The sequence below is a fragment of the Mycteria americana genome, chromosome 1 (genome assembly GCF_035582795.1).
Source record: "Mycteria americana isolate JAX WOST 10 ecotype Jacksonville Zoo and Gardens chromosome 1, USCA_MyAme_1.0, whole genome shotgun sequence".
NCBI classification, from domain to species: domain Eukaryota; kingdom Metazoa; phylum Chordata; class Aves; order Ciconiiformes; family Ciconiidae; genus Mycteria; species Mycteria americana.
In genome coordinates this window covers 81047231-81071523 of record NC_134365.1, presented here as the reverse complement: position 1 = coordinate 81071523, position 24293 = coordinate 81047231, and the positions used below count along the sequence as shown (strand labels likewise).

General features: G+C 41.1%; 1 protein-coding gene across 5 annotated transcripts in view; it reads left to right on the top strand.

The window, feature by feature from the left end:
• DUSP16 (dual specificity phosphatase 16) overlaps positions 1-24293 on the top strand; it is a 41024-nt gene that overhangs the window by 11682 nt on the left and 5049 nt on the right. For 4 of the 5 annotated variants that reach the window (XM_075507947.1, XM_075507938.1, XM_075507918.1 and 1 more), the window contains exons 4-6: positions 12379-12542; positions 21301-21460; positions 22148-22271. In XM_075507947.1, coding sequence (XP_075364062.1) covers positions 12379-12542; positions 21301-21460; positions 22148-22271 — 448 coding nt within the window. Of the gene's footprint in view, positions 1-12160; positions 12236-12378; positions 12543-21300; positions 21461-22147; positions 22272-24293 lie in introns of those variants that run through there. The other variant, XM_075507957.1, reaches the window with a different exon arrangement.

The following is a 24293-nucleotide window of genomic DNA, read 5'->3' as shown; positions in this document are numbered from 1 at the left end:
TACTGAAATGCGGGTACTGAAGGCTTAACCCCACTCCCATCATTGCATCTACTCTGCAGAGTTCAGTAAGATTTAAACACAGGGATGTGACTTGATTCCTTCTCTTCCCATATTTTGAGAACTGGATTTACTTTTATGGAGTCCTTTTCCTAGTTACAGTATTTTTATGATGTTTCTGCTTGCTCTGTAGAAACAGTTAAGAGAGACTACTGATTCTGGCTTGATGAATTAGCATTATTAAGGCAGTAAACGCCAAGAACCTTGCTTAAATTCTATTCCACTATGCCAATGGAAATAATTCCTGTTTTACTTGCTCTTCCCTACTTCTCTTAATCTGGCTTACTGCTACTCGTGCAAGCACCGATGTCTTTGTGATACTTTCAAACGTTGCCTGTGATGAAGATGAAGCACAGCTTTTTATTTTGTGGTGGTGTTTTATTTTTATTTTTTGTACAAAAACTCATGCCAAACAGAAGCATTTCTGAAAAAACAGAAATGCCTACTGTTCTGTATTTCCAACCTGAAATTAAAAGTTGTAATAGCCTAACACAGAAACACTGTACAGCTCTGAACTGAAACCAAAAGCAAGAATTCTTGTACTTGGGTGGATGTGGAGCAATGGTAAATGTCCAAGAAGGACTAGCTAAACTTTGCAGTACTGTAATGCAGGATCATATAAACAGTTTCACTGAACTCTCTAAGAATTTTTTTTTTTTTGTGCTGGAAGACAAGAGTGTATTTTGCCAGCAAACTATGAAGGACATATTTTTCTGTCAGTCACCGAATTGCCACTTAGACTCGATGTACTGCAGTATTCAATGCTACTGAGAACAACCAATATGGAAAACTTACATAATGTATCAGATTATGAAGTGTATGGGCAGAAGGGGAGTTAAATATACTGGAAGCCTTTTGTGAGCTTCTAGAATTGCCTGTACAGTTTTGCCCCCCCCGCCTATATGCTGAGGTGTAGATTTGTACATGACTGTATTCCACTGGAGCCATGCCTTTCATTAAATAGCATCCACCTGATCTCTAGATGTAATCAGGGTTGTGTATACTTAAATTTTGTCTGTAGAAAACCTGCTTCACAGTTGGAGATGAAGCTGCCATCTTTCAGTCAGATGACAGCTGTCTTGAAAAGGGGTCCATAAACTTCTACGTGCTACGTACTACACGTTATTTGTGTAATTCGGAGAATTACTAGTAGAGAATTACAGATTTTCTAAGTGCGCAGCCTGAAGCCTACATCTGACTTGCAGAACCACTGAGCACCGAGCCAGGGAGCTGTATGCCTCCCTCCCTCCCAAAACCATGGTTGGACTATGGTTGGACGTGTAAAAAAAGTGGTGTTGACAGGTAATTGAGGCCCAAGTGGTGAATTGCCTACTAATCTCTGCTGCCCTTGTACCTATGAAAAATGTCAGCAGTAATGTGATTTAATGGATTTTGCTTTCATGAGCCCTCTGATAAGCTTCTACAGAGCACAAAGCTACTGTGATAAGCAGAAAGACATAAATTACTGATTTTCTATTCAGTGATGAATGCAGATGACATATGGAGTGGACAGTGAGTGAAGTCATAAGCTGAGTGAGTATGTAAAGAAGCAGCAAACGGAATGAGTTCAGTGAGATCGGACAAAGGTCCTGGAAACAAAATAGTGAGTGATTATCCAGGGACTGTTGCAAAAGGTATGTTTTTGCTGAAACTTCCCAAATCATTGTTTCCTCCTGACCTGTACCTCACCTAACAAAGTGTGTGTACAAAATCCAAGAGTTGCATGGAGGATGCAAGGAGAAGGAAACACGTCAGGAACTCTTCTACAGTCTTGTTTATGCTGGCATTTTTCTTAAAAATATTTGAAATTGGAAGGCCATTTAAAGGAATCCTAGTATAAAAATGCCACTATCTCTAGGGTACATTTACCATTGTGTTGTCTCTACTTGCCTAAAGCAAAGCTGGATGGCAAAAAAGCCCAGCGCTCTCCCCCGGCTTTGTCACCAGCAGAACCGTGCCTTGTGGCAGAGGAGCAGGAGATCTTAAGAATACTCTTTTATAGGTAGAGCTGCTCATTTCTGTCTCCTGAAGTGACCAGGGCTGCAAGACTGAGCTTTCTTCCCTGCTTCTGCAGTCCCATGCACCAAGCAGCAGGGTACCCAGTATGGACTGAAAGATGGCATGTGGTAGCTGTGGTTCGTGCTGTTAAATTCCTGTCTGACACCCTAACACCTTTTAACGTTGGGATTTGGAGCTTAATGACTTTTGGTTGTGGTCGACTGAAGTCCTGAGCGTTCCGTGTAAGTCAGTCTTTGCAGAATGCATCGATTAGAAGAGCACACCTTCAAATGGTGGTCATCGATTAAAATAATCGAGTTATCTGCAAGTTGAAATGATTATAGTGAGAATAAGCTGTTAAATATCCTGCCAGTGTTTAGAAAAGGAAGGATAGTTGCACAATGATGCTAGCTCTCCTGATACTCTGACTGGTTGATGCCATTAGAAGCAAGTCTCTAAAGAAGGAAGTAAAAGTCTTGCAGAGGGAGTGCAGTATTCCCCAAGTGGTCCCATAACCCATGGAGTACGGGCAGTGTCGGTGGGGAGAAGACGAGAGTGAGAGAGGAGCTTAGCTCTGAATTGTCCTGTTGAAAAGTCTCCCTCTCCATCAATTTTTAATGAGAGCGTAGGAAAACTAGTACCCTTGGCTACAGCCGGTCCTCTGCGAATATCCTCCCACCCTTTGTACTTAAAACGCAGTTTTGAATGTTCATTTAGTGCCATGATTGTTTTAAGCACTTGAAGAATGGGAGTAGGGTTTATTACTTTCATATGTGTATCCACTTGCTGTCTTTTGAGAGAGAGCAAAGTTTCACTAGTGTGGAGCTCTCATAACATTTCTCAAACCCAAGAATAACTTGTTAAGTTTGCTTTTGTTTTGGATACCTCTGCACGCTTGTGAAACTTAATTGACTGCAATTACAATGAGGGTTTTTTGTGTTTGTTTTGTTTTGTTTTTCTTTAAAGGCAGAAAGGGCAAGCGTGAGCGTCCAATACGCTCTCTTTACTTATCGTAACTCTGACTTTTCTATATGCCACTTGGGTGGGAGACGGGGCTTGACCCCGTTCTCGCCCCCTCCAATCCTTGTTTGCTTAACCTGCCTATTAACCTTGTCTTACCAAAGGCAGAAACCCTCCAGGGCAAAGAACTTCCCTTGCTACTGTGCTTGTAAAACACCTGGCATAACGGGGCCACTTTCTGAACGCCGCCGTAATAAAAACACCCCTAGCTTTCCCAAACCATGAAACCTTGAATCCGGTGGAAGGGCTCCCCGTGGCTGATGAGAGGGGACGGGAATGGGAGGGCGGGCGCGGGGATGGCAGCGCTTGACGGGGCTCTCCAGCCTCCGCTTATGTAATGGAAAATGGCAAGCGTCCCTGCGGAGCGGAGCTGGAATGCGTGAATTGTAATGGCCTGTGGAGGTCTGCAGCTCGTTTAAACAGAGTGGAAACATTGTAGATTCATAAAACTTTTAAGTCAAAGTTTACAACTTTCCTTCCTTGCGGCAAGGGAAAAAAATCTATACTGCAGCTTTTAGGTAAACGTTTTAATGTTCGATGGGAATGTGACTGTGAAAGTGCGGTTAAGTCACAGCATTGAGAGCCTCTGATCTGATTGGAGGCAAAGTAAACGTTAAAGTTAGGGGTTTGTACATTTTGTCTTTGCTGTAGTGCTGTTTAAATTTGATTATTATTTTTTTAGCATAGTTTTCAGTAATGTTACATTATGTGCCTGGCACTAATCAGTATTTACAGTAACAAATTCTAAATTGCTATTAGGAGAAGAGGGGAAAAAAAAAAAAGCTAAACATGAATGTACTCCCCTGCATACTTTTGGTGAATACAGAAGTTTGGTAAGGCTTACTTAAAATTACAAGGTCTAAACATTATGTTGTAGAGGCAGTTGCAAAGTTTGCTGCTTTTTTTATTCTTCTTTTCCTTTAAAAGGGATACCAATATAATATTTATTAGTATATGGCTATGTAAAATTTATGAATATTTAGTGCCATTAATGAAGATGCAAATTCTGGATCTAACGAAAGTGGTGGAATCTTCTGCCAAATCCACACGCTTCAAAGTCTCCTCCTTGCAATCCTTTCCTAGTACATGCATATAGTCTTTGTTCTTTGACTCATCACTTGGGTCTTAGACCTTTTCCACTCCCTGCTTTAAAATAATTGTGTTTGGTGCTGAGTTAACGCCAATGAACTGGCAGGCAATTAGGTCTTGTGGGAAAAGGAGGGAAGTTGCTTCTAGTCTGTTTTCAAGAATTCATTGAAGAAAGCTAATTTCTCCCTTTGGCCTTTTCTGAATGGTCAGAATCCAAAGGAGGGGAAAAAAAAAGGAGAAGCATCTGATTTGAATGGCACTTAACAGAAATGCCAAAGTTTGCTCTCTTACCTGCGTGCATTGTCCTTGGGCTTTTCCAGCAGACTCCATGACCTGTGAAAACCAGACACATTCACTGTCTCTTACTTCTCCATCAGGAGCACAATACGGGCTCTTTCTGTGCATCCCATGTGAAGCACACAGAGCTGCAGGGCCAGCTGGATCTGCGGGGATGTTGTATAAAACACTTCATAGGCTTTTCTTAGCCTGAAGTTTTAGGGAAGCCAAGCTCATAGGAGTTGCCATGTTGTCTGTGTCACTGCTGTCACTCACAAAAGATGTTTAAGCTTGTTGGTCAGCTTCAATAAGGTTTGACAAAAGGAGTAATTAAATTAAAAAAAAAAAAAAAAAAAAAGGAAGTTCTTGTAAGCCCTATGGAAATGAGCACCGGTACAGTGCTCAAATTAATGTCTCCTCCTGAAGAGTCGTTTCAGGTTGAGCTGTGCTGGTTGTGGATTTGCTGGTGTGACCAAGCAGCAGTGCCACGTGGGCACTAGCAATGCAAGAATGGCCCTTGGGAGCTTAGGCTGCAGTAGGAGGATCCACCATGAGATGGGCACCGGTGGCAGGTGGATTCTTCAGTTTCTACAGCCCCTCAAATTACTTGGTTGAAAAACATGTTTGCTTAGTGTGAACATGGAAAGCTGCTCTTCTGGTCTTTAGGATTGGTCTCTGTTAGTTGGAGAAGGTGGCCGGGACCCTTGTCTCAGTTATCAACCTCTTCTTCTCTAGCTGAATCTCTTCTCTTCCCTTCTCCCCTCCTCCTCAGCTTTGCTGCCAGGCTCTGGGTGTGAAAGGCAGTTGCATGGGGTTCTTTTTTGATCTTTAGCTGACAGGCTTATAGGAAACACATGAAGTGATGTGAAGACCTATTTTCTCATCTTTCTTCCATTCCAAGTTATGTTTCATGGCTGCCTTTACAAAGAGTAAGTAAGAAATCCTTCCAGAACAAATGTAGTGTAAGCTTGTTGGTTACATTCGCTACTGTTAGGATTTGTATATGTTCTCCTTTTTGTATGTACGTTATGTATGTGCCTGGACAGTTATATAGAAAAAGCAAGTGATACGTAATGGGAAGGTCCCCTATTTTCATGTTTCCCTTTCACTGCAGAGTTGTGGGCAGGTCAGCTGTTGCACTTCAGTTTCACACGCAACCTTAATCCCCCTTCTCTCTGAAGTGCAGTCAGGTCTCTGTTCCTTTCTGCACTTTGTCAGTATGGACTTGCCTGATTAGCAAGAGCAGCTATCTCTATATGAATAAGGATGAAACTACTGCTGCAGATCTCTGCAAACACTTGAGGATGGAAAGGAATTACAGAATTGGCTGTTTCAACAGTAATTTTAAAAGCAGCTTTGAAAAGATATTAGGATTGCCTCATGATGGATTTTTCTGTACGTTAGAAATACATGCAAGTTGAGACATAAGATGTATGTATGAGGGAACATCTGTGCTATATTCAACGTGCATGCAAAGGAAAGACTTACTAAATACGTGTGGATGAGGGAGATGCCACTGAAGCAGGCCTGTTTTGGCTAACGTAACCATTGGTAATTACAACCAGCCAACAGCCCGGTTACTGTGGTATGTTGTGTAAGCAGTGGTGAGCTGCTCAAGGTGAACTTTGAAAGCTGGTGGGAGGAGAAAACAGCATTTTCCTCTCTTTCCAGTGCTCTGCAGAAAGGGGAAGGTATTCGGGGGAGGGGGAGGACAGGAGAGCAAAGCGGGTACTGGGCTGGTGGATGGGGGAAGCGTGCAGGCTAGATGCAGATGTTGATCTGCTCAATAACAGATGAAATTTCACTGGGCCAGCCGAGATATCCTAAAGCTGAAGCTGAGTAACCTGTGTTTGTGGGAGGAAGATGTGTGTTGATGTGAATGAAGAACACCGCTTGCATTTTGAAAACTGGATTTTTAGTAGATTGATGTTTCTGCTTAACTTATCTGGCATGGGGAAGAGCAAAACTGTCTCACAAGTACTTGGCCTTCTGTAAGCAGAAGAGGAAAATGCTTTTAGTTTTTAATTCAGAATTATTATGTTTCCTGTGAAATGGTCTTGTCTAATTTTGATTGGTTACATCTCTTTGAGTGGCTTGACCCATTTGAAGGAAATATAAAGACAGGAAGGAGGAAGAGAAACCAACATAGCATGGAATGAACAGAGGAAACATCTACCATTTTCCCCCCAGTTTTATGTCCTATTATGGTGTCATTTAACTGGAATGGTTTTACTGAGTATTGGGCAAAACCAGGAAAATGTTGTCTGCACTTCACAACTCTGTATTAAGTGTTCAAATCAAGACCTTAGGGCTCAACTGGCCTTTCACTGGCAAATCTCCATGGTGGTTTACAGAGCTACTGTACTTGCCACTACGGCACGGCAACAGGCAGCACTGTGGAATGCTCCTGGTCTGTTTCCATATAACATAACAGAGACGAGCTGATGTAAATGCTTGTGGTTCTCAGTAGTTATTCCTCTGTATTAATTTAGGATTTGTTTCTGATGGCAGTTAAACGAAGTAGTCATAAGGATCTGGATGGATTCCATTCCCTTAATAAAAGGTAGCTCTTCCCAAATCAATAACATTTCTCTGGCTATCATTTGTTGCCACCTGATCCCATCTTCTCTCTCTGTCCTCTTCCTGCTGCTGGCAAAGTGAGCTGGGAGTTTTATTTATATGAGGATTTATGCAGTGAATCTGTAAGAAAGAATAACTTTTACTGTGGAATTTTGCTGAAACTTTTTCATCCCTTCTGGGTTTGGCCCTATTTTGTTTCCTGAGTTGGCTGAGAAGGGAGCTGAAACTTCTGATACCAAGATTCCTTTAACAATCATACTTTTACGATCATAATCGTAGTTAGGAAACGGTAGTGTCTTGATCAAAGGGAAGTCTGTAGTCACCACTCTGCAGAGCCATAGCAACAGGGTAATTGAGTAGGTTACCGGATCTTGCCAAATTTCTGCTAATGGATGTGGAGGCTTGTAAGCAAGAAACGCAGGCTGTACTGTAAAGAGCTAGGAGGTGTTGGGTTGTCTGCCACACACGCAAGGCCTTAGGCTGCAAAACCGCTGACAGCTTTTGGCACCTTAACATGGTTTCGTAGAAACTCTTGTGTGAATCGCAGCCACAAGAAGTGAAGAGAACAAGTCAGCACTGGAATGCGGTACGGTACTGCTGTTTGTTAAACGTGCTGCAGCCAGGGGATGCTTGCCACTCTGTTAAAGCTGAAATCATTTCAGTGGCCTGTTCATTTTAACAAGCTACCTAAGCAAGAGCTGAGTTACCTTGGGGCAGTTACAGAACTTTGCAGTCTTCTGATGGATCATCTAAAATTAGAGCAGAATTTAATTAATTGATTTTTTGTTTCAGAAACATAAGGGACAACCAGCTGAACACCACAATTTACCACTGCTACTTTGATATCTTTTCCTTTCATGCTGGAAAATATATTGGATTATAAAGTCTGAAATCACTTCTGTCTCATATTGCTTTAATTTGCTCCCATTATGATAGAAGTCATCATAAAGATTTTTTTCCTTCAAACTTAGGTAGGGCCTATTACATAAGACAAAGTTAAGAGTACTGTTAGCTACTTGCTACCAGCCAAAGGATACAATGACTTGCATACATGCAGTCATGACAGAAGCAACTGCCTATTTAAAACTGAAGAAGGAGATGCATTATCCTGCTTGACCATCAAGGTTTTCAGATGTAATTCAAGTATTGCATGAGTGGTGATGCAAGAGTCTTCCATTTAATTCATCGATATCAGAAAAAGTAGAGTGAAAAACTTCAAAAGCCTCCTGGGAGGGGAGGATCTTTTTAAACACAAGCAAAATTTTATAGATATATGTATGATACATAAAAGTTACTCTGTTTCCTCTTTCCTCTGTCCACAACATTCAAATAGACAAGAAGTGGTTTCATCCTGTTGAATGTCAAGAGAGCTGTTTCAGCACAGCTTCACCAACAAGAATACAGAAAACCTGTATGGTTCATAAGCTATTTGGGAGAGAATATTTTGGAGTTCTTTCTCAGTCATCTATTTCCAGGCCCCAGTTACCTGTTAATGACCTGTAGGGTTTTTTTTTCCCCAGAGTTTCCACATGCTCTTGTGATTGATTTATTATTTGCAGAGGCTGGAGTAGTGGTGGGAGAAAGAGTGTTATTTAGAAACTAGCTTCAGAAGAAAAGTGTATTTTCTCTTATTAAAACAAACTGCACAGGGCTGCCAGTAGCCTTATTCCAATTGAGGTAGGTAAGGAGATTTAAAGATGAAATTTCCCTTGATGCAAAGGTCATCCTCAAAGTACGGAATCTGAAACTAAACCAGTCCCATCTTTCTCTTAAGGCTCAGTTTTCTATTCTGTGTTCCCACCTGTACACTAAATTTGTTCTCTAAATGTTTAAAGTTTATTTTTTGAGGACAGTCTGCTTCATTTACAGCAGAAGTGTACAGGTATTTCTGAGTGCTTAAAGCACTTTTCTCATAAGAGGCTCCTCATGTAGACTGTACATAGACTTCAGCTTTGGGGACTCATGGGGGCCATAATCTGTGTTAGAAAACTGATGCATGTGAAATACATACCTTTTTATTCTACACATCTTTAGGTGGTGTTATTCTTTTTTAATATATCTATCTATATATTTTTAAAAAAGATGTATTTTGTAAGTCAATGCAAGCAAATAGCGATGGGTGCATTTCCTTAGAACAGAAGTTAGTCTCATAATGACACGACAACTCAGTGATTGTACATGTGGATACTGTTGTTCCAGACCTCTAATAGTATGTTTCTTGCACTAGAAGAAATCTGTAGTTTAGCAGGATGCATACAAGAGTGTGTTTTGTTGGTATGGGTTTTGTTTGTGCTTTATAAAGCAATTTTTCAACATACACTGATTTAGAATGTGTTTTTCCTGGTGTGAGTGCCATAAATCAAAGACAGATTTGTTGAAAAGCTACCAACTTTTTGCAATGGTTATAGAAGATGGCAGGGAAGATACATTAATATTTGACACACGTCACTGATTGCATGCTATTTGAAGTCAGTTCACTACTGATACTAATACTAGGTTCAAATATATTCAAAGGAAAGAAGAGCTCACTTGGGAGCATGTGTAAAGATAGGTAATATAATGTCAGAGGTATCTGATTTGAGTTTTGTGGTTGTAATTCATGTAAAGATACTGAAGCAACATGTTACTAGGAAAGCGTGAGTAGAAAGAAGAAACATGACTTTGAAGGGATTAATTTCCCAGAGGAAGTGTTGAAGCATCTAATCTTGAGTCACTTCAAGTTTGCCTTGACAGAGCCCTAGAATAAAAGTAAAATTAAAAAATTGCTCCTTACGCTTATAATGACAGAGAGTGGGTTCCATATCCCAAAATCTCAAGTTTTTTGCATATTAGCTTCTTGCTTAATTTCTTGTTGGAGTGTTCGTACAGAAGCGAGAGCAATCCGTAGATCATTGGGAAAATCGTTTTTTTGTTGTTGTTGAACTTTACCCATGTAGTCTTTTACAAAGAAAGCACAGATGTAAAATCTTTTCTTTGCTTGTGCTGCTTCTTTGTAAGGAAGAAGAGTCACTTCTCTATTTCCAGCTGGGTCAGAGAGAGGCTCCAGAAAGCAGCCAGCAAGCTTCCCAAGAAATAAAGAATGAGCAAATGAAACCAAAGACCTACATTTTATTTTCCCCAACCTCTCAAGGAACTTCTGAGTGCCATATCTTACATTAAATTTAATCTGAGAGGCATATAATGTCTATAAATTCACAGATTGCTTCCTATAACAGAGGGGAAAACATTATGCCATACAGAAGAAAATTTAGCAAGTGTGTGAGAGAAGTATTTTGCAAACTCCTTCTGTCATTCAGTTCATACATTGAACAAGCAGCATCTGTGCTCCTGAGCAGGGAGGTTGTAAAGTAAGGAGGAGGAAACCCAGCTAATAGGAATAGAAAATGTCAGAGCTGAACCTCTACTGTGTCGCTAGCCTCGGTCCTTCAGTTTAGGGGTATGGCTCTGTGATGAGCAGATGGCCTTAGCTTAGCATCCCCCCTGGCCATCGCAACCTCACCCTCATATTCTCATGATGAGCATTGTCATGGTTGTCTAAAATCACTTAGCTAACAAAATAGACAAGTGATTGGTTTGGTTTTGGTTGGTTTTTTTTTTTTTTTTTTGTAAGTCAGGAGACTGAACAGGAATTGCTGTTCATAAAACTTTTGTTCTGAAATCTGCTTGCTGGCTTTTTTGTTTAGCAGATAAAATGGGCTGTTACACACGTGGCTATTACCTTGGGTTTTTCCTACATTTACTAAAGATACAGATTTTCAAATCCAAAGAATAGGCATAACTCGGGCAATGGTAATGCAAGCTTTGACAAAACAGTACGTTATCTTATTCCTGAATAATTTTAATTCACGTCTTCAAACTGTAATAATAGTGAACATAGTATTTGGTAGATTTAGCATGTTAATACTTCACTTCCTTCATGATAAAAAGGTGCCTTGTTCTGAACAGGTTATAATTACTCTTCCTTCACTTAAAATTCCACTTGTCTCTTTGCTTTAATGTGAGGAAATAGCTGGGGACTTTCACTGTGGTTTGCAGCTTTCACCCTTACTGGTTGGCTGTTAAATGGTGAAAACAGTCAAGAAAAGTATATAACATACTGATTTAAGCAGCTGCCTCTGGTTCTTCTTCAGGCTAGTTTGTGAAGATGAAGTATGAGAATGAGCTGAGCTTTGGGTTTAGCTAGGCTTGGAAAAAGCTAGTTAGCTTTTGTGAGGATGTGTTTAGTGGAAGTATAAGTTTGTTGCTGGAGGTTTCTTTGGTTTTGTTTTCTAACTGTGGGTAAGGCCCGTTGGACTACAGTTGGTAGCACAGATTTATAACGCAGCCCTTGTGATGGGAGGGAAGCTGGGAACTAGCCAAGCAAGAAAAAGAAATGGAGTTTGAGCTGCGTTGTATCTATTTGTGTCTAGAGCAGTCTCAGCCTTGCTTTTTATTCCCTTCATGTTCCATAGCAGCTGTGCTATGCTGCTGGTGAAACAGCCTAGGAGCATTTTTGATGACCACTGGGATTTTAGGTGGATTTAAATGTGTTATCAGTCATTCCACTCTAGTTTTCCTGAGTGGTTTAATGCAGTGGTGGGGAACGGTAATGAAAATGTTTTGGCACCATAATATGGATAGGGCCTAATAACTGGTGCAGATGAAGAACCAGCTAGCAGTACAGGGCACAGAGACTTGTGGTGATTTGCTAGGGTAGTTCGTGGCTGGGCGAAGTCTTCCCCTGTAGTCCCCCCTCTGCCTTGCCTACCCCACTTGAGATGGAGAAGCCTTGGCTTGGTGTGGGTTTGAAAGATGAAACCTCTTCCAGTGTGTTGGATGAAATATATTAATTATGGAGCAGCATAGAAAATAAGAATGTAGGATTTTAAAAGCAAACATTAATAACCACATATCGATGCTTTTACCAAATTGAGTAAACGTGACTTTTTCTTAATGAAGTCTAATTACAGACGTAATACAGGAGAAGGAGGTGTTTAGAAAACAGCTTGCTGGGGCAGAGAGGAAAAGGTGTGTGCGCTGTTGGTGTGGTGGGTGTTGTGGCTGTTTTTTTAAATCTCATTTCCACATACCATGAGGAATGGGAAGAAGCGTCAAAACTTCTGAGGAACGGAGAGAGAGAGAAATAAACGTTCCAGGCAGAGTGGGAATACGCAGCCAGGCCTTGCCTGCTGATGGATGGTTCTGCACAGTCATGGTACCTCTGGAAGAGGCATATGTACAGTTCCTCTGTTAAGGCTTTCCTACTGTCCCTTAACACCTCCCCATCTCATGCAACAAATGCTGCTTTCTGACAATTGGTATGGGCACCGATACCTACAACACTGCATGTAAATTAAATACATAATGTTCCTCTCGCAGGTGGGTTTGCTGAGTTCTCCAGCTCTTTCCCCGGTCTCTGTGAAGGAAAATCCACGCTTGTCCCTACTTGCATTTCTCAACCCTGCCTTCCTGTCTCCAACATTGGCCCAACCAGAATCCTGCCTCATCTCTATCTTGGGTGTCAGCGGGATGTCCTCAACAAGGTGAGCGTTCTTGGTGTCATGTTGTTTACATGGATGAGTGTGTCTCATCAATCTCCATGTGTCTTTGTCCGTGCTTCTATCATAATGCATCATTACAGCTATAAAACATCTAAAGTAGATATAGATAATAGCTGTCTGTGCATAAGCCGTGGAAAGCTATGTGAGAACTAATGATATACAGACCATATAATTAATCCACGTGTCATGTAATATGAAACTGGGTTTCCTCTCTCCTTCATCTCGGAGAAGGTGATATAATACCTTCCTCAGTAACCTATCAACCCACAGCAAACTATCAAATCTACCATTGTAGCAGGTGAGGTAGTTTCCTTTGTATAGCTCTGACTGGTTTGTTTTGACAAGTTTTGGATGTTAATATATTAATGGTTACAGTAGGACAAAGGAAGATTGTCTGTTTTTTAGTATTTCCTTCAAGTGCTGGAAAAAATAACACTTAAATACCATGAATTGTATAATGAGGGACTACTGCAAACAAATCTTTGTACACCTAATAAAATGTCAGACCTAGACAATCAGTGGGGTCATTTAAAATGACTTTTTATGGTAGCACTGCACTAAGAAACTTTTACTGTTTCTAAATACATGTGCATTTAATAATTTCTCTTCCTAAAGAATAGCCCAGGACATTTTGGTATACTTAAAATAGTCAGGAAAGTCATCAAATCTAGCACTTGCAGGGTGCTGGACTATCAGATGTCTAAAAGAGTTTGTCTCGAATTGCTACAGGTCTATATTCCTATGTATATCCATAGATGTTTGCCTCCATGACGAGACCAACTCATATTGCTTGCAATCTACATCCTGGCTCCCTTCACAAGGGAATTTTTATTACTTCTGCTGCCTATGCCCTCTCGCCTCCCATATTATCTGCCAGTCCTGTTTATTAGTTGAATCTCCAACAGCCTTCATAAGCTGGCATTAAATACATGGATGGGGGAGAGGGGAGGATTGCTTCACCCTAACATATTGCCTTAATTATGTGCAAGGCTTATGCGTATGTTTTTTATCCTTGTATAAAGTGTAAGACAGGAACTATCCTAATAATGTCCTATAATTGGATCAAATTCACATACTTTGACCATTATAATAATTTTCACTGGTTTACTTCTACTTTCACTCCATCCCAGTCTGGCCATTAATAGGCTATTTTTGGATTTTTCACAATTGTTTTAAGGGGATCTTTGGCATGCAAGCAATCATGTAGAAGGTAGTAGAGCACACAGAAAAATCTTTTGTATGGAGAATAGTCAGCAGTCATTGTATTTACTTTGTCCTTTAAAATCTTCTGTGTCTTTACTGCCAGGTAGCAAGTCAGCAGTTCAAAATTGATTCACTTATGGTGGATATCAAAGCAGCTTATTACTTTTCCGACCCCAAAAGTAATTTGTGGTCCCCAGACAAAAGACAGCAGGAACTAAGTAATTAAAAAAAAAAATTCCTTGCTTTAAATGGTTTTATGCTGTTTGTTTCAATGTGTGAATGGCAAGTGCTATCCTAGGTCACAGTGGGAGTGAAGGGGCAACTTGTTCTCCTCCAGGGCCAGGGATGTGCTGCTTTGTTTGGGATGTGACTGGAACTCTGGTGCTGTGGCTCTTAAGTAGTGAATAATCCCAGAGGGATGAAAGAGGCTGTTCCCTTTCCTTGGCAGTAAATTGGTGCCTATGAATAGATGTAGGGCACAGGCAGTGTGTGTGCCTCACCAGGAAGGGAATCCAAGTGGTAGCAGTGGTCAGGAATTTCATTATAGGGCCGGAGGAGGCTAAAACCGCAACTACTACTGGTGAGCCCTGAGTGTGGCACAGCCGTCTACAGGTGTATTGGGTTTGCATGGCAAGATGCTGTGGTTTAACCCCAGCCAGCAACTAAGCCCCACACAGCCACTTGCTCACCCCCCCCCGGGTGGGATGGGAGAGAGAATCAAAAGTGTAAAAGTGAGAAAACTCATGGGTTGAGGTAAATACAGTTTAATAGGTAACGCAAAAGCCACGCATGCAAGCAAGCAAAACAAGGAATTTGTTCACTGCTTCCCATGGGCAGGCAGGTGTTCAGCCATCTCCAGGAAAGCAGGGCTCCATCGCACGTAACGGTTACTTGGGAAGACAAACACAGTAACTCTGAAATGTCTTCCCCCAGCTTTATATGCTGAGCATGGCATCATATGGTGTGGAATATCCCTTTGGTCAGTTGGGGTCAGCTGTCCCAGCCGTGTCCCCTCCCAGCTTCTTGTGCACCCCCATTCTACTTGCTGGTGGGGTGGTGTGAGAAGCAGAAGAGGCCTTGACTGTGTGTGAGCACTGCTCAGCAATAATGAAAGCATCAAATTGCTCAGCAATAATGAAAGCACAAATCCAAAACATAGCCCCATACTAGCTACTATGAAGAAAATTAACTCTATCCCAGCCAAAACCACCACACGAGGTTTTGGTAGCGGGGGCACTTCAGAGGTGGCTTCTGTGAGAAGCTGCTAGAAGCTTCCCCTATGTCTGATAGAGCCAATGCCATCTGGCTCCCAGATGGACCCACCACTGGCCAAAGCTGAGCCCATCAGCAACGATGGTAGCACCTCTGTGATAACATATTTAAGAAGAGAAAAAAAAACTGCGCAACAACAGCAGTGGAGAGAAGAGGAGTGAGAATATGTGAGAGAAACAACTCTGCAGACACCAAGGTCAGTGAAGAAGGAGGGAAAGGAGGTGCTCCAGGCACCAGAGCAGAGATTCCCCTGTAGCCTGTGGTGAAGACCATGGTGAGGCAGGCTGACCCCCTGCAGCCCATGGAGGTTAACGGTGGAGCCCATACACACCTGCTGCCCATGGAGGACCCCATGCCGGGGCATGTGGATATGTCCAAAGGAGGCTGTGACCCCGTGGGAAGCCCGTGCTGGAGCAGGCTCCTGGCAGGACCTGTGGCCCTGTGGAGAGAGGAGCCCACACAGGAGCAGGTTTGCTGGCAGGACTTGTGACCCTGTGGGGGACCCATGCTGGAGCAGCCTGTTCCTGAAGGACTGCACCCCATGGAAGGGACCCACGCTGGAGCAGGTTGTGAAGAACTGCAGCCCATGGGAAGGACCCATGTTGGAGAAGTTGATGGAGGACGGTCTCCTGTGGGAGGGACCCCACCTGGAGCAGGGCAAGAGCATGAGGAGTCCTCCCCCTGAGGAGGAAGGAGCGGCAGAGACAACGTGTGATGAACTGACCACGATCCCCATTCCCCGTCTCCGTGTGCTGCTGGAGGGGGGAGGTAGAGAAAATTGGAGTGAAGTTGAGCCCGGGAAGAAGGGAGGGGTGGGGGAAAGGTGTTTTAAGACTTGGTTTTGTTTCTCATTACCCTGCTCTGATCTGATTGGTAATAAATTAAATTAATTTCCTGAGTCGAGTCTGTTTTGTCCGTGATAGTAATTGGTGAGTGATCTCCCTGTCCTCATCTCAACGCGTGAGCCTTTTGTCGTATTTTTCTCCCCCGTCCAGCTGAGGAGGGGTCGTAATAGAACGGCTTGGTGGGCACCTGGCGTCCAGCCAAGGTCAACCCACCACAACAGGAAGAGTTTAGACCTGGTGGTGGCTCTCTTGCCAATTAATCTACAGTCTTGATATTATTTTGGCATGTGTCCATCAGACATCAGGAAGCGCTGCAGCTGCAGATACTTTAGAATTAATGTAGGACCCCCAGGAGTTTGTCAGATTTGTACTTCCTCATGTATTCTGGGGAGTTATGATCAAGGATTGCTGTTTCCCATTTTTTATGGAAAACCACAAAAACGACAGCATACAATCCACAGAAAGCTCAGTAAGTTCTTATCACCTGGTGTTATCCTTGACAGTCAATCTTTTGGAAGTTCTTCCATAGATGACTAAGGTACCTCTCAGGTTTCTTACCCATTTTAGGACAAATACACATCTTACGATTTCAGATCTGCTTGTTGCTTACACGTTTTTCCTCTTAACTTTGAAGAAATAGTAGGCAATGCTTTATTCTGAGCATGTCACTTGTTCGCTGCACTGAAGTAGACCTTAGTGTCTTGGTAGCTTATCTTACCTCTTCGGTTTTGGTGGCTGCCTGTGGAAAATCTGAAATGGTTTCCATATTCAATATTGGTCCCTTTACTAACCTGAAGAAGCTGTGGGAACAAATTAAGATTTCTGCCTCTTAGTTTTCCCAACTATTGGCAACTCCTAGTTTCCTGTGTTTAATCAGTTTCTTGATTCAACTCAAAGTTAGCGGTAGCTAGAGATCAGCATGCTAGAAACGCGATCGGCAGATCTCTGCTGCTCACTTTGCTTCTGGGGAAGCCTGGATCCTATGCAGGGGTATTGGGAGAGAGCAAGGAGGATGTCTTTTACTACAATGAGTGCCCAGAAATACCAATACATGGTGAGAAAGCTGGGAAGCGAAGAACGTTCAAAAGGGGAGGGTGAGAAACAAAAGCCAGGGATAAGTAGCAAAGTTCTGTCTCTGACAGTCTAGGAGCTGTAAGTGGTTACGTTTGCATGCTCTGGTTTAATGGCCTTGCTGGTTTGTTGGCTACTGGGGACAAGAAGGCAGCCTTCTTTTAAGATTAGAATAGGGTTTTTTTAATTCAAGTTCAGATTTTTCTTAAAATAATTTTCTGAAAAATTCTAGTAAGATTCCAAAAACTGTTTAGGTGTAATTGCATACATTGCCCTTGTTTTTGCCTTCAAATGCTATCTGTGAGTTCTCGATTCTTTCCGTTGACCAGACATACTGATTTCTCTAAAATGTAAATGTCTCAAAAATACCTGCAAAAAGAATTTTTGATCTGCACTACTGTTCAACCTGATAATTTAGAGATGTGAATTTTCAGCATGTTTTATCAAGATGAGCTTATCTCTTCAGGATCTTTATAAACTTATCTCTGTGTGCATGGGTAAGGAAATGCTTGTCTTGTTGCAGGACAATCTGTATTCATGACCTTTTTAGAATACTAGCGCTATTTGCCATTAATACCTCTGCTGATAACGCTGTATTTATGAAAGATATCTGAACACAAATGCTTGGTTTGTGTCCTTTAGCAAAATTAATGATTACTCCAGAAAAGTCTCAGGACATTCTTTATATTTCTGCTTTACAGATTTCTTTCTAAATGCTTAATTCTGAAAATGTTCATAATATTTTTTTTTTGCAGGGTTGAAATGCTAAAAATCTCATAAAAGTTCTGACCTGGCATTTCCATGTGTTCTTTAGTAATTTGGTAATCAGTGCTGCTGCTTTACCTGAACGCACGTATTTACAAAATGTGGACTTTTTTCACAATCAACAGCTTTATTTTACTCTTTGCTAACAGAAAAGTTAATTTCACTTTTTGGGTCTCAATGTGATATGTTGGTGGAATCACTAAGAGGATATGTATTTTGACAGGAGATCTTTGTGAAAGAAAGACAAACTAAATTCTAACCTATACAGGACGGGAGTGACAGTGTTCTTTCTGAAAGTTAGTATAACAGAAGAAATTCTGTCTTGTGGTTATGGGCCTGAACAAGCCTCCTACTTGCATCTCATGTTTTGTACCAGCACTTAAACTGTAAAACTTTCTGCTTTGCTACTTACATAACTATTCTCTTTCTTTTTTTCCAGACCTGGATTTTATTTCCTGGAACAAAATAACATTTTAGGGTGCCATTAATTTTCAGATTAAACAAGTCATAAAATGTAAATAAGCTGACAAAAGAGCATTTACCTTCTTTTCACAAAGTTGTTAGTATTAGGATTTCTGGATCTTCCTCCCATCCTAATTCACTTCTTCCTCTTGGGTGCCTTACAATGAAAGCACTGTTACGGTTATTATATTGGAGCATGTTGCACAGGGAATGATTGATACTTTAGAACAGAAGGAAGCATAACTTCTTTCTTTAGCCTTAGTCTCAAAGACAAGCACTAACACATTTTTGGGTGTTTTTTTGGCTTGGAGATTTCAGGCTTGGCGTCTGCAGCCTTCTCGTTCCCATTTGAATAATCAATTCCACATCAAAAACCTTGCATAACTGTGGAATCGTGATGGTTGGACTGTGCGGCCCACCAGCGCTTATGCTTTAAAAGAAATAATAAGGCTTTCTATTCTTCTAAATTCATCAGCCTCCCCTTAGCTATATTCTGAACAAACATGCATCATGGCAGTCCTTTTGTTAGTGATACTTTCATCACCTCCCTCCTTTATACATGGTAATGTTCATGACCCTGCATGTACTTTTGTACCTGCTATTCCAGTTGTTCCTCTCTCACCTTCAAGCAGTGACAACAGAACGTGAGCTGGTTTAGGGGCAGTATTTCAACGCAGTGATCTAAAGCAGACACTTATTTTATGGAAGTTGATGCTGAAAAGCTTGGGATCCCAGAAGGGGAAAGCTGTGTAGCTCAGGACAGCAAGGCAGAGATGCTGGGGATCAGGGGTCTGCCCTTGCACACGTAAGATACCGCAGGTCTAGCAGTAGCTAGTCCCCTGTGCCAAGAACCCCATTCCCAATACCTTCCCTCTCTGGATAAGTCCCAATATTCCCCTACTTCCTTACAGCACTCTTGCTTTTAAACTTTTAGGTCTGTCAGTGTGTGAGAGCTAAATATAGTAAAGGAAGGTGTGACGGAGTTGGCTATGAAAGGCATGCAGGGGGCTGAAGGGAGCTTGCTGGTTGAGTTGCGGAGATGTGAAGGAAGGGAGAGGAGGCAATCAGTGACATATTGGAATTTGTTATCATTGATGAGAAGCTGAGCTTCACTGGGACCGTGACCTAGGAAACCAGCAGGGTAAGAAGCAGTAAGCCTGAGAACTTATTTTGACACAGCCAGCCCTTTTTTTTTTTTTTTTTTTTTTTTGACCATTGCTGCAAATTATACTGCTGATGATTTGCTTTGCGAGCAACTGGTCATCTCCTGCTCCCCTTGGATGGGTATGTTTATGATATAAAGTATGTTCATTAGTTTAAGGTGCCCATACCTTCAGGCACCTCTGAATGTGCCTGATGTGAGGGACTTTGGATGAAAGTTTGGAGTAGCTGCCCGTTTTGCTCCAGACAACAAAATACAGCTCACTAGCAGAGATTCATGTAAATTCACTGTTAAAAATGCAGCCAGTAGCAGTTGTATACACTTCCCTCTGTTAGTGACTGAGGTAGATTCCCTTCCTCCCTGCAGTCCTTTGTTCTCACTGAACATTTAATTTTTGCATCCATATATGTGTGTGAGTATTCATGCCTTCTACCTACACACTGTAACATATGTGTGGTGTACCTGTATGCTAACTATCACACATAATTTAAACTCTTCTGATTTGATCAAGATAGAGCTCTGGCTTGTCAGCTAAATAGCCATATCCTTGTTTGTCTTCATCAAAACATCTTTACGCTTGCAGAAGAAATATATATGGGGAAGAAACGACCATTTGGCTTCATGAGTGTGTTTTCATACTGGTAGTCCTCCAGTTGACATCTGCAGTGTAAGAATTCTTTCTTGCCACTACTCCCATGGATTGACAAAACTTTTCTTTTTTATGTAATTGCTATAAAAGCAACAGGATTAAAATCAGATTTTTTTTTTTGGCTTTTTTTTGCGTTTCAGTTTAGTTTCAGACATTAGTTTCCATAGAAATCTGGCCAAAAGCTCCCCAGTGTTTGTATTCAGTGTAACTACAGTCCAAGCATAGTATTGCACATCACTTACTGCCAAATCATATCTGAACCAGAAAAGTTGTTTGATCAGTATTACTCCAACCTGCTTAATTGCTTTTCTGTGTCAAGATGCTTACTTGCAGGAGACTGGATGGTTTTGGTAGAGCCATCCCTAGTTTTCTAGTACTTGTTTCACATGTTTTGGCACTAAGGTACCTATTGCATCAGATACTACTTTGCACAACTTAAATACAAAGAGTATGGCAAGGTGCAGAAAAGAGGTGTCTTTTTTTTTTTTTATTTGCAGTTGTGAAAATTGACTTATTTAAAAGCCCAGTTGACTCTTATACTTTGAATCTCTTTGCTTGTTGCTGTGGTAATCTCTGAGATGCAAGAGGACTAAAGACTGAAAACTGAGATGTGAGCAACTAAATTGTAACCTACAAAGTAGAACTCCTATAAAATTGCAGTTAGTGCTGTGTGAAAATGGTCTAATTCAAGGTCTTCAGCTCTTACTCAGCTCTTTCACTCAAGGTTTTGAGTGAGTTTTGCGTGTTGCCTTAGAAAGAAGGAAGTTCCAGACACTTTAAGAGGTGACTGCAGGAGGCATTGGTTTCATTTCATATTTCTCACCAATATCTGTGATGGGGCAACCTCAGTCTTAGATACGTGATAAAGAAAACATGTATTTGGGTCAGCAAACTACATATGGGAAGTGCTTGGTTGTGTTGTCAGCTTGCACGGTGAGAATTTAAACCAAAGTAGCAAAATATTCATTCTCTTGGAAGTGATGCTTCATAGTAGCAGAAGGTATTTTACCATTATTTCTGTTCTTTGTTAACTTTGTTTCTGTGGGCTTTGCAGTCCATATGTTATTTCGACACACTGGATGTCTCATTAAAAGTTGTTTGAAGAATTAAAAGCTGAGGAAGTGTCCTTTTTTTTTTTTTTTTTTTTTTTTCTTTTCAAAAAAGAATGCCCCTAATACAGCTAGAGCAATTCCAACATGAATTCCAGTTTGGGTCTTAGCTATGTGAATGTGCTTTGGGTTCATAGTTTCTTTGTAATGTGCCAAAGGTACCATTTGACTTCTCTAGGCTTAATCTTTCTCTCTTTCCCAGGAGCTGATGCAGCAGAATGATATTGGCTACGTACTAAATGCCAGCAATACTTGTCCAAAGCCTGATTTTATTCCGGAATCCCATTTCCTGAGAGTGCCTGTGAACGACAGCTTTTGTGAGAAAATTTTGCCTTGGTTGGATAAATCAGTCGATTTTATAGGTGAGAAGAAAATTTAAATTGTCTCTCTAGAACAGTTTCTGGATTCCTTTTGTATGTCTGCCTTGCTGTTTTGGCTGGAGAAGACCTGAATGCTTTCTGGGTGGTATGAAAATACCCTAAGGATCTACGTACATGATCACCATCACTTTAGAAGCACAGAAGCAAAATGATGTAGGGAGATTTCTGCCACTGTGTGCTCCAGCACTCACGGAACAAAGACACTTTTTAAGAGCGCAACTCTGCTTTCTGGCAACCTGGTATATGCCTGCAGAGAGTGAATTAGAAAATTGGACATACAGATCCTGTCTTTAGCTTTGAGAAGTGAGCTAGCCAAATTTGAACTGGCCAAATTGTTCCATCATGAATGCTTGCTTTTTACTTGCATATAAAATTAGAAACAATCACCTTTCCCAGACATCTAAATAGGGTTGTTTATGTGCACATTAAAATGCAGTATGCTGTAACTGCAGTATGTTTCCTGTGTGTAGTCACATGCTTTTTCTATACTCAATGCTATACAGTGCTAGAGAAAATAAGTGATTTTTGTTTAGAGCTTCCATGAGATTTGCAATTAGCAGTTAATTTGGAAGTTTTGAACAATTTTAAATAACATTGCTTTCTTTGCAAACTTTTCATCCTGATATAATGCTGCTGAGTGTGACGCTTGCCAATTTCTTTGCTATGCAGAAAAAGCAAAAGCATCGAATGGCCGTGTTTTAGTGCACTGTTTAGCTGGAATATCTCGCTCGGCCACAATCGCTATTGCATATATCATGAAGAGAATGGATATGTCCTTAGACGAAGCTTACAGGTAAGGAGAAAATTTCCCTTCGTATTAATTCTTGTGCCTGTTGGCTTGTTTTTAAGGTGAAGAATAAAGGGTTATATGACCAAGGGTAGAAGCGGACATGTTATTTTATCTGGTAGTTCACTGGCCTCTGCACACCCCTGTTTTAAATGTAGGCTTCCTCCGTAAACAAATTAGTGGTGGTGTGTAGACATCACGCACCTAATATTAATTCCCCACCTGCAAAATGCTGATGTTGGTCTTTGCTCTGAGTAGGCAAATACATGGAATTTAAACTCCTTATTAAATGTGTGTGTACGTACATGCGTATACACACACAGCTATAGCACGCGTATAACAATGTCTTGTAAGTCAGAGAGAGAATGGAATGGATAGGGTTAAAGAAAGAGAACTGAGGATATTTATAATCGTGCTTATGACAAATGCTAGGCTGGAGCTGTTGACTTCAGTTTGGTATTTGGTAATGCTCTCAAAGAACTGCCTGCAGGTGAAATGTCTAGGAATTAAGAAAGCTGCTTTGTTGCTATTAAACTCAGGCAGAAAGTATTTTGAAGCGTTGGCTCTTTGTGGCATCAGGGAGTTTTTGTGGGACCACCCTCCCACCCCCCCCTTTTTTAACCTTTCAAATCCCATGTTTCTGTTCTTGGATTGTGAACACTTTACTAGATTCCAGGTGGCTTGGTTGCATTTTACCATGACTTCTCTATTTCATTTAACAACCTGCTTTGTTGTGTTGTACAGAAAATGATGGTTTTCTTTTTTGATGGGCTTTATATGCTAGTTGGCACAGCTGACGCATTGCTGTAACATGCGTGGTGCAGAAGCAATTTGAACAACAGCGCTGGAGCAGGTGGAGAGGAGTGCCTTCGAAATCACTAGTGTGTTTGCTACTACTGTCTCTAAAACACTGATGAGAACAGAAAGATGAACATTTGATATTCCCTTGTGGAGCATGATTTCCATGGGGCATTTTCATTTAATCTGATGAACATAATTATGTATGCAGTGAAAAAAGTGCATGTAAGAAGCGCCTGAACTACAACCATCTCCCATTGCCTTCAGAAATTGTCCGCGCTTTCTGACTAGAGCCTGCGGACAGTTTGGTGTCGAGCAGTAATTTCAACACGTATGGTGAAACAGGTTTGGTTAAAGAGGCGTAGGTGAAAACTCACCGTTACACAGGTATAGATAATATGGATGAATTAGTGGATGTGGATGGATACTGTGCAAGGTATGAGCTTGATTCACTAAAAAACCTGTCTGGTCTCAGGCTGTAGAGGTCTGGAGGTCAAGCTGTAGAGTACTAAACACTTTTAAAATGCATATGCTTCAGGGAACTTCTAAAGTGCTGCTTCTAAATTCCTCCATGAGATCTCTGCATTATATTCTAGTTTGTTTCTTAACCAGAAGTGTGAATTGAGTGTGAAGGATTAATCATCCTAGGCCTTTTTTTCTTTGCGCTGTTAATACTGAACAACTACTGTGAAATACAGATTATATTTGTGCTATATTTCCTTTGATATAGCTTAGTGAGAACAGTCTGCAGCACATTTCACTCATTGGTTTGGGATCTCTTGTTGGCAAAGCTTGAAAGAAAAATACTCCTCTCTGAGTTAATGAAAGTCATTAGATAAAATGTGTCTGACACTAAAAACCAAAAAGGTGACACTGCTACTTGAAGTGGAAGATCTGAGGAAATAAACGTTTTTAATCTTTTATTTTGTATAATGGACAATACAAGGGAAACAAACATCAAAATTAAATGTTACGCATGTTTTCCAGTTGGAAAAAAAAAGTGTGCATTTTGAAATGAAAAAGTTTGCAAAGCCTTAAAACTTGTTGGGGGGATCCAGCAGACTTTCCTGAACCCTTTTCATTTTTTAAAAAGCTAGTTTTAAATTTAGGACTGGCCAATATTTTGGGGTGAGACGAGGAGAAAGCAGAAGGGAGAGGCTACCAGAACACAGGCCAGAAATTGCAGTGTTGAGCAGAAGGATCTTGCTTTAAATAACAAATCCAATTAAC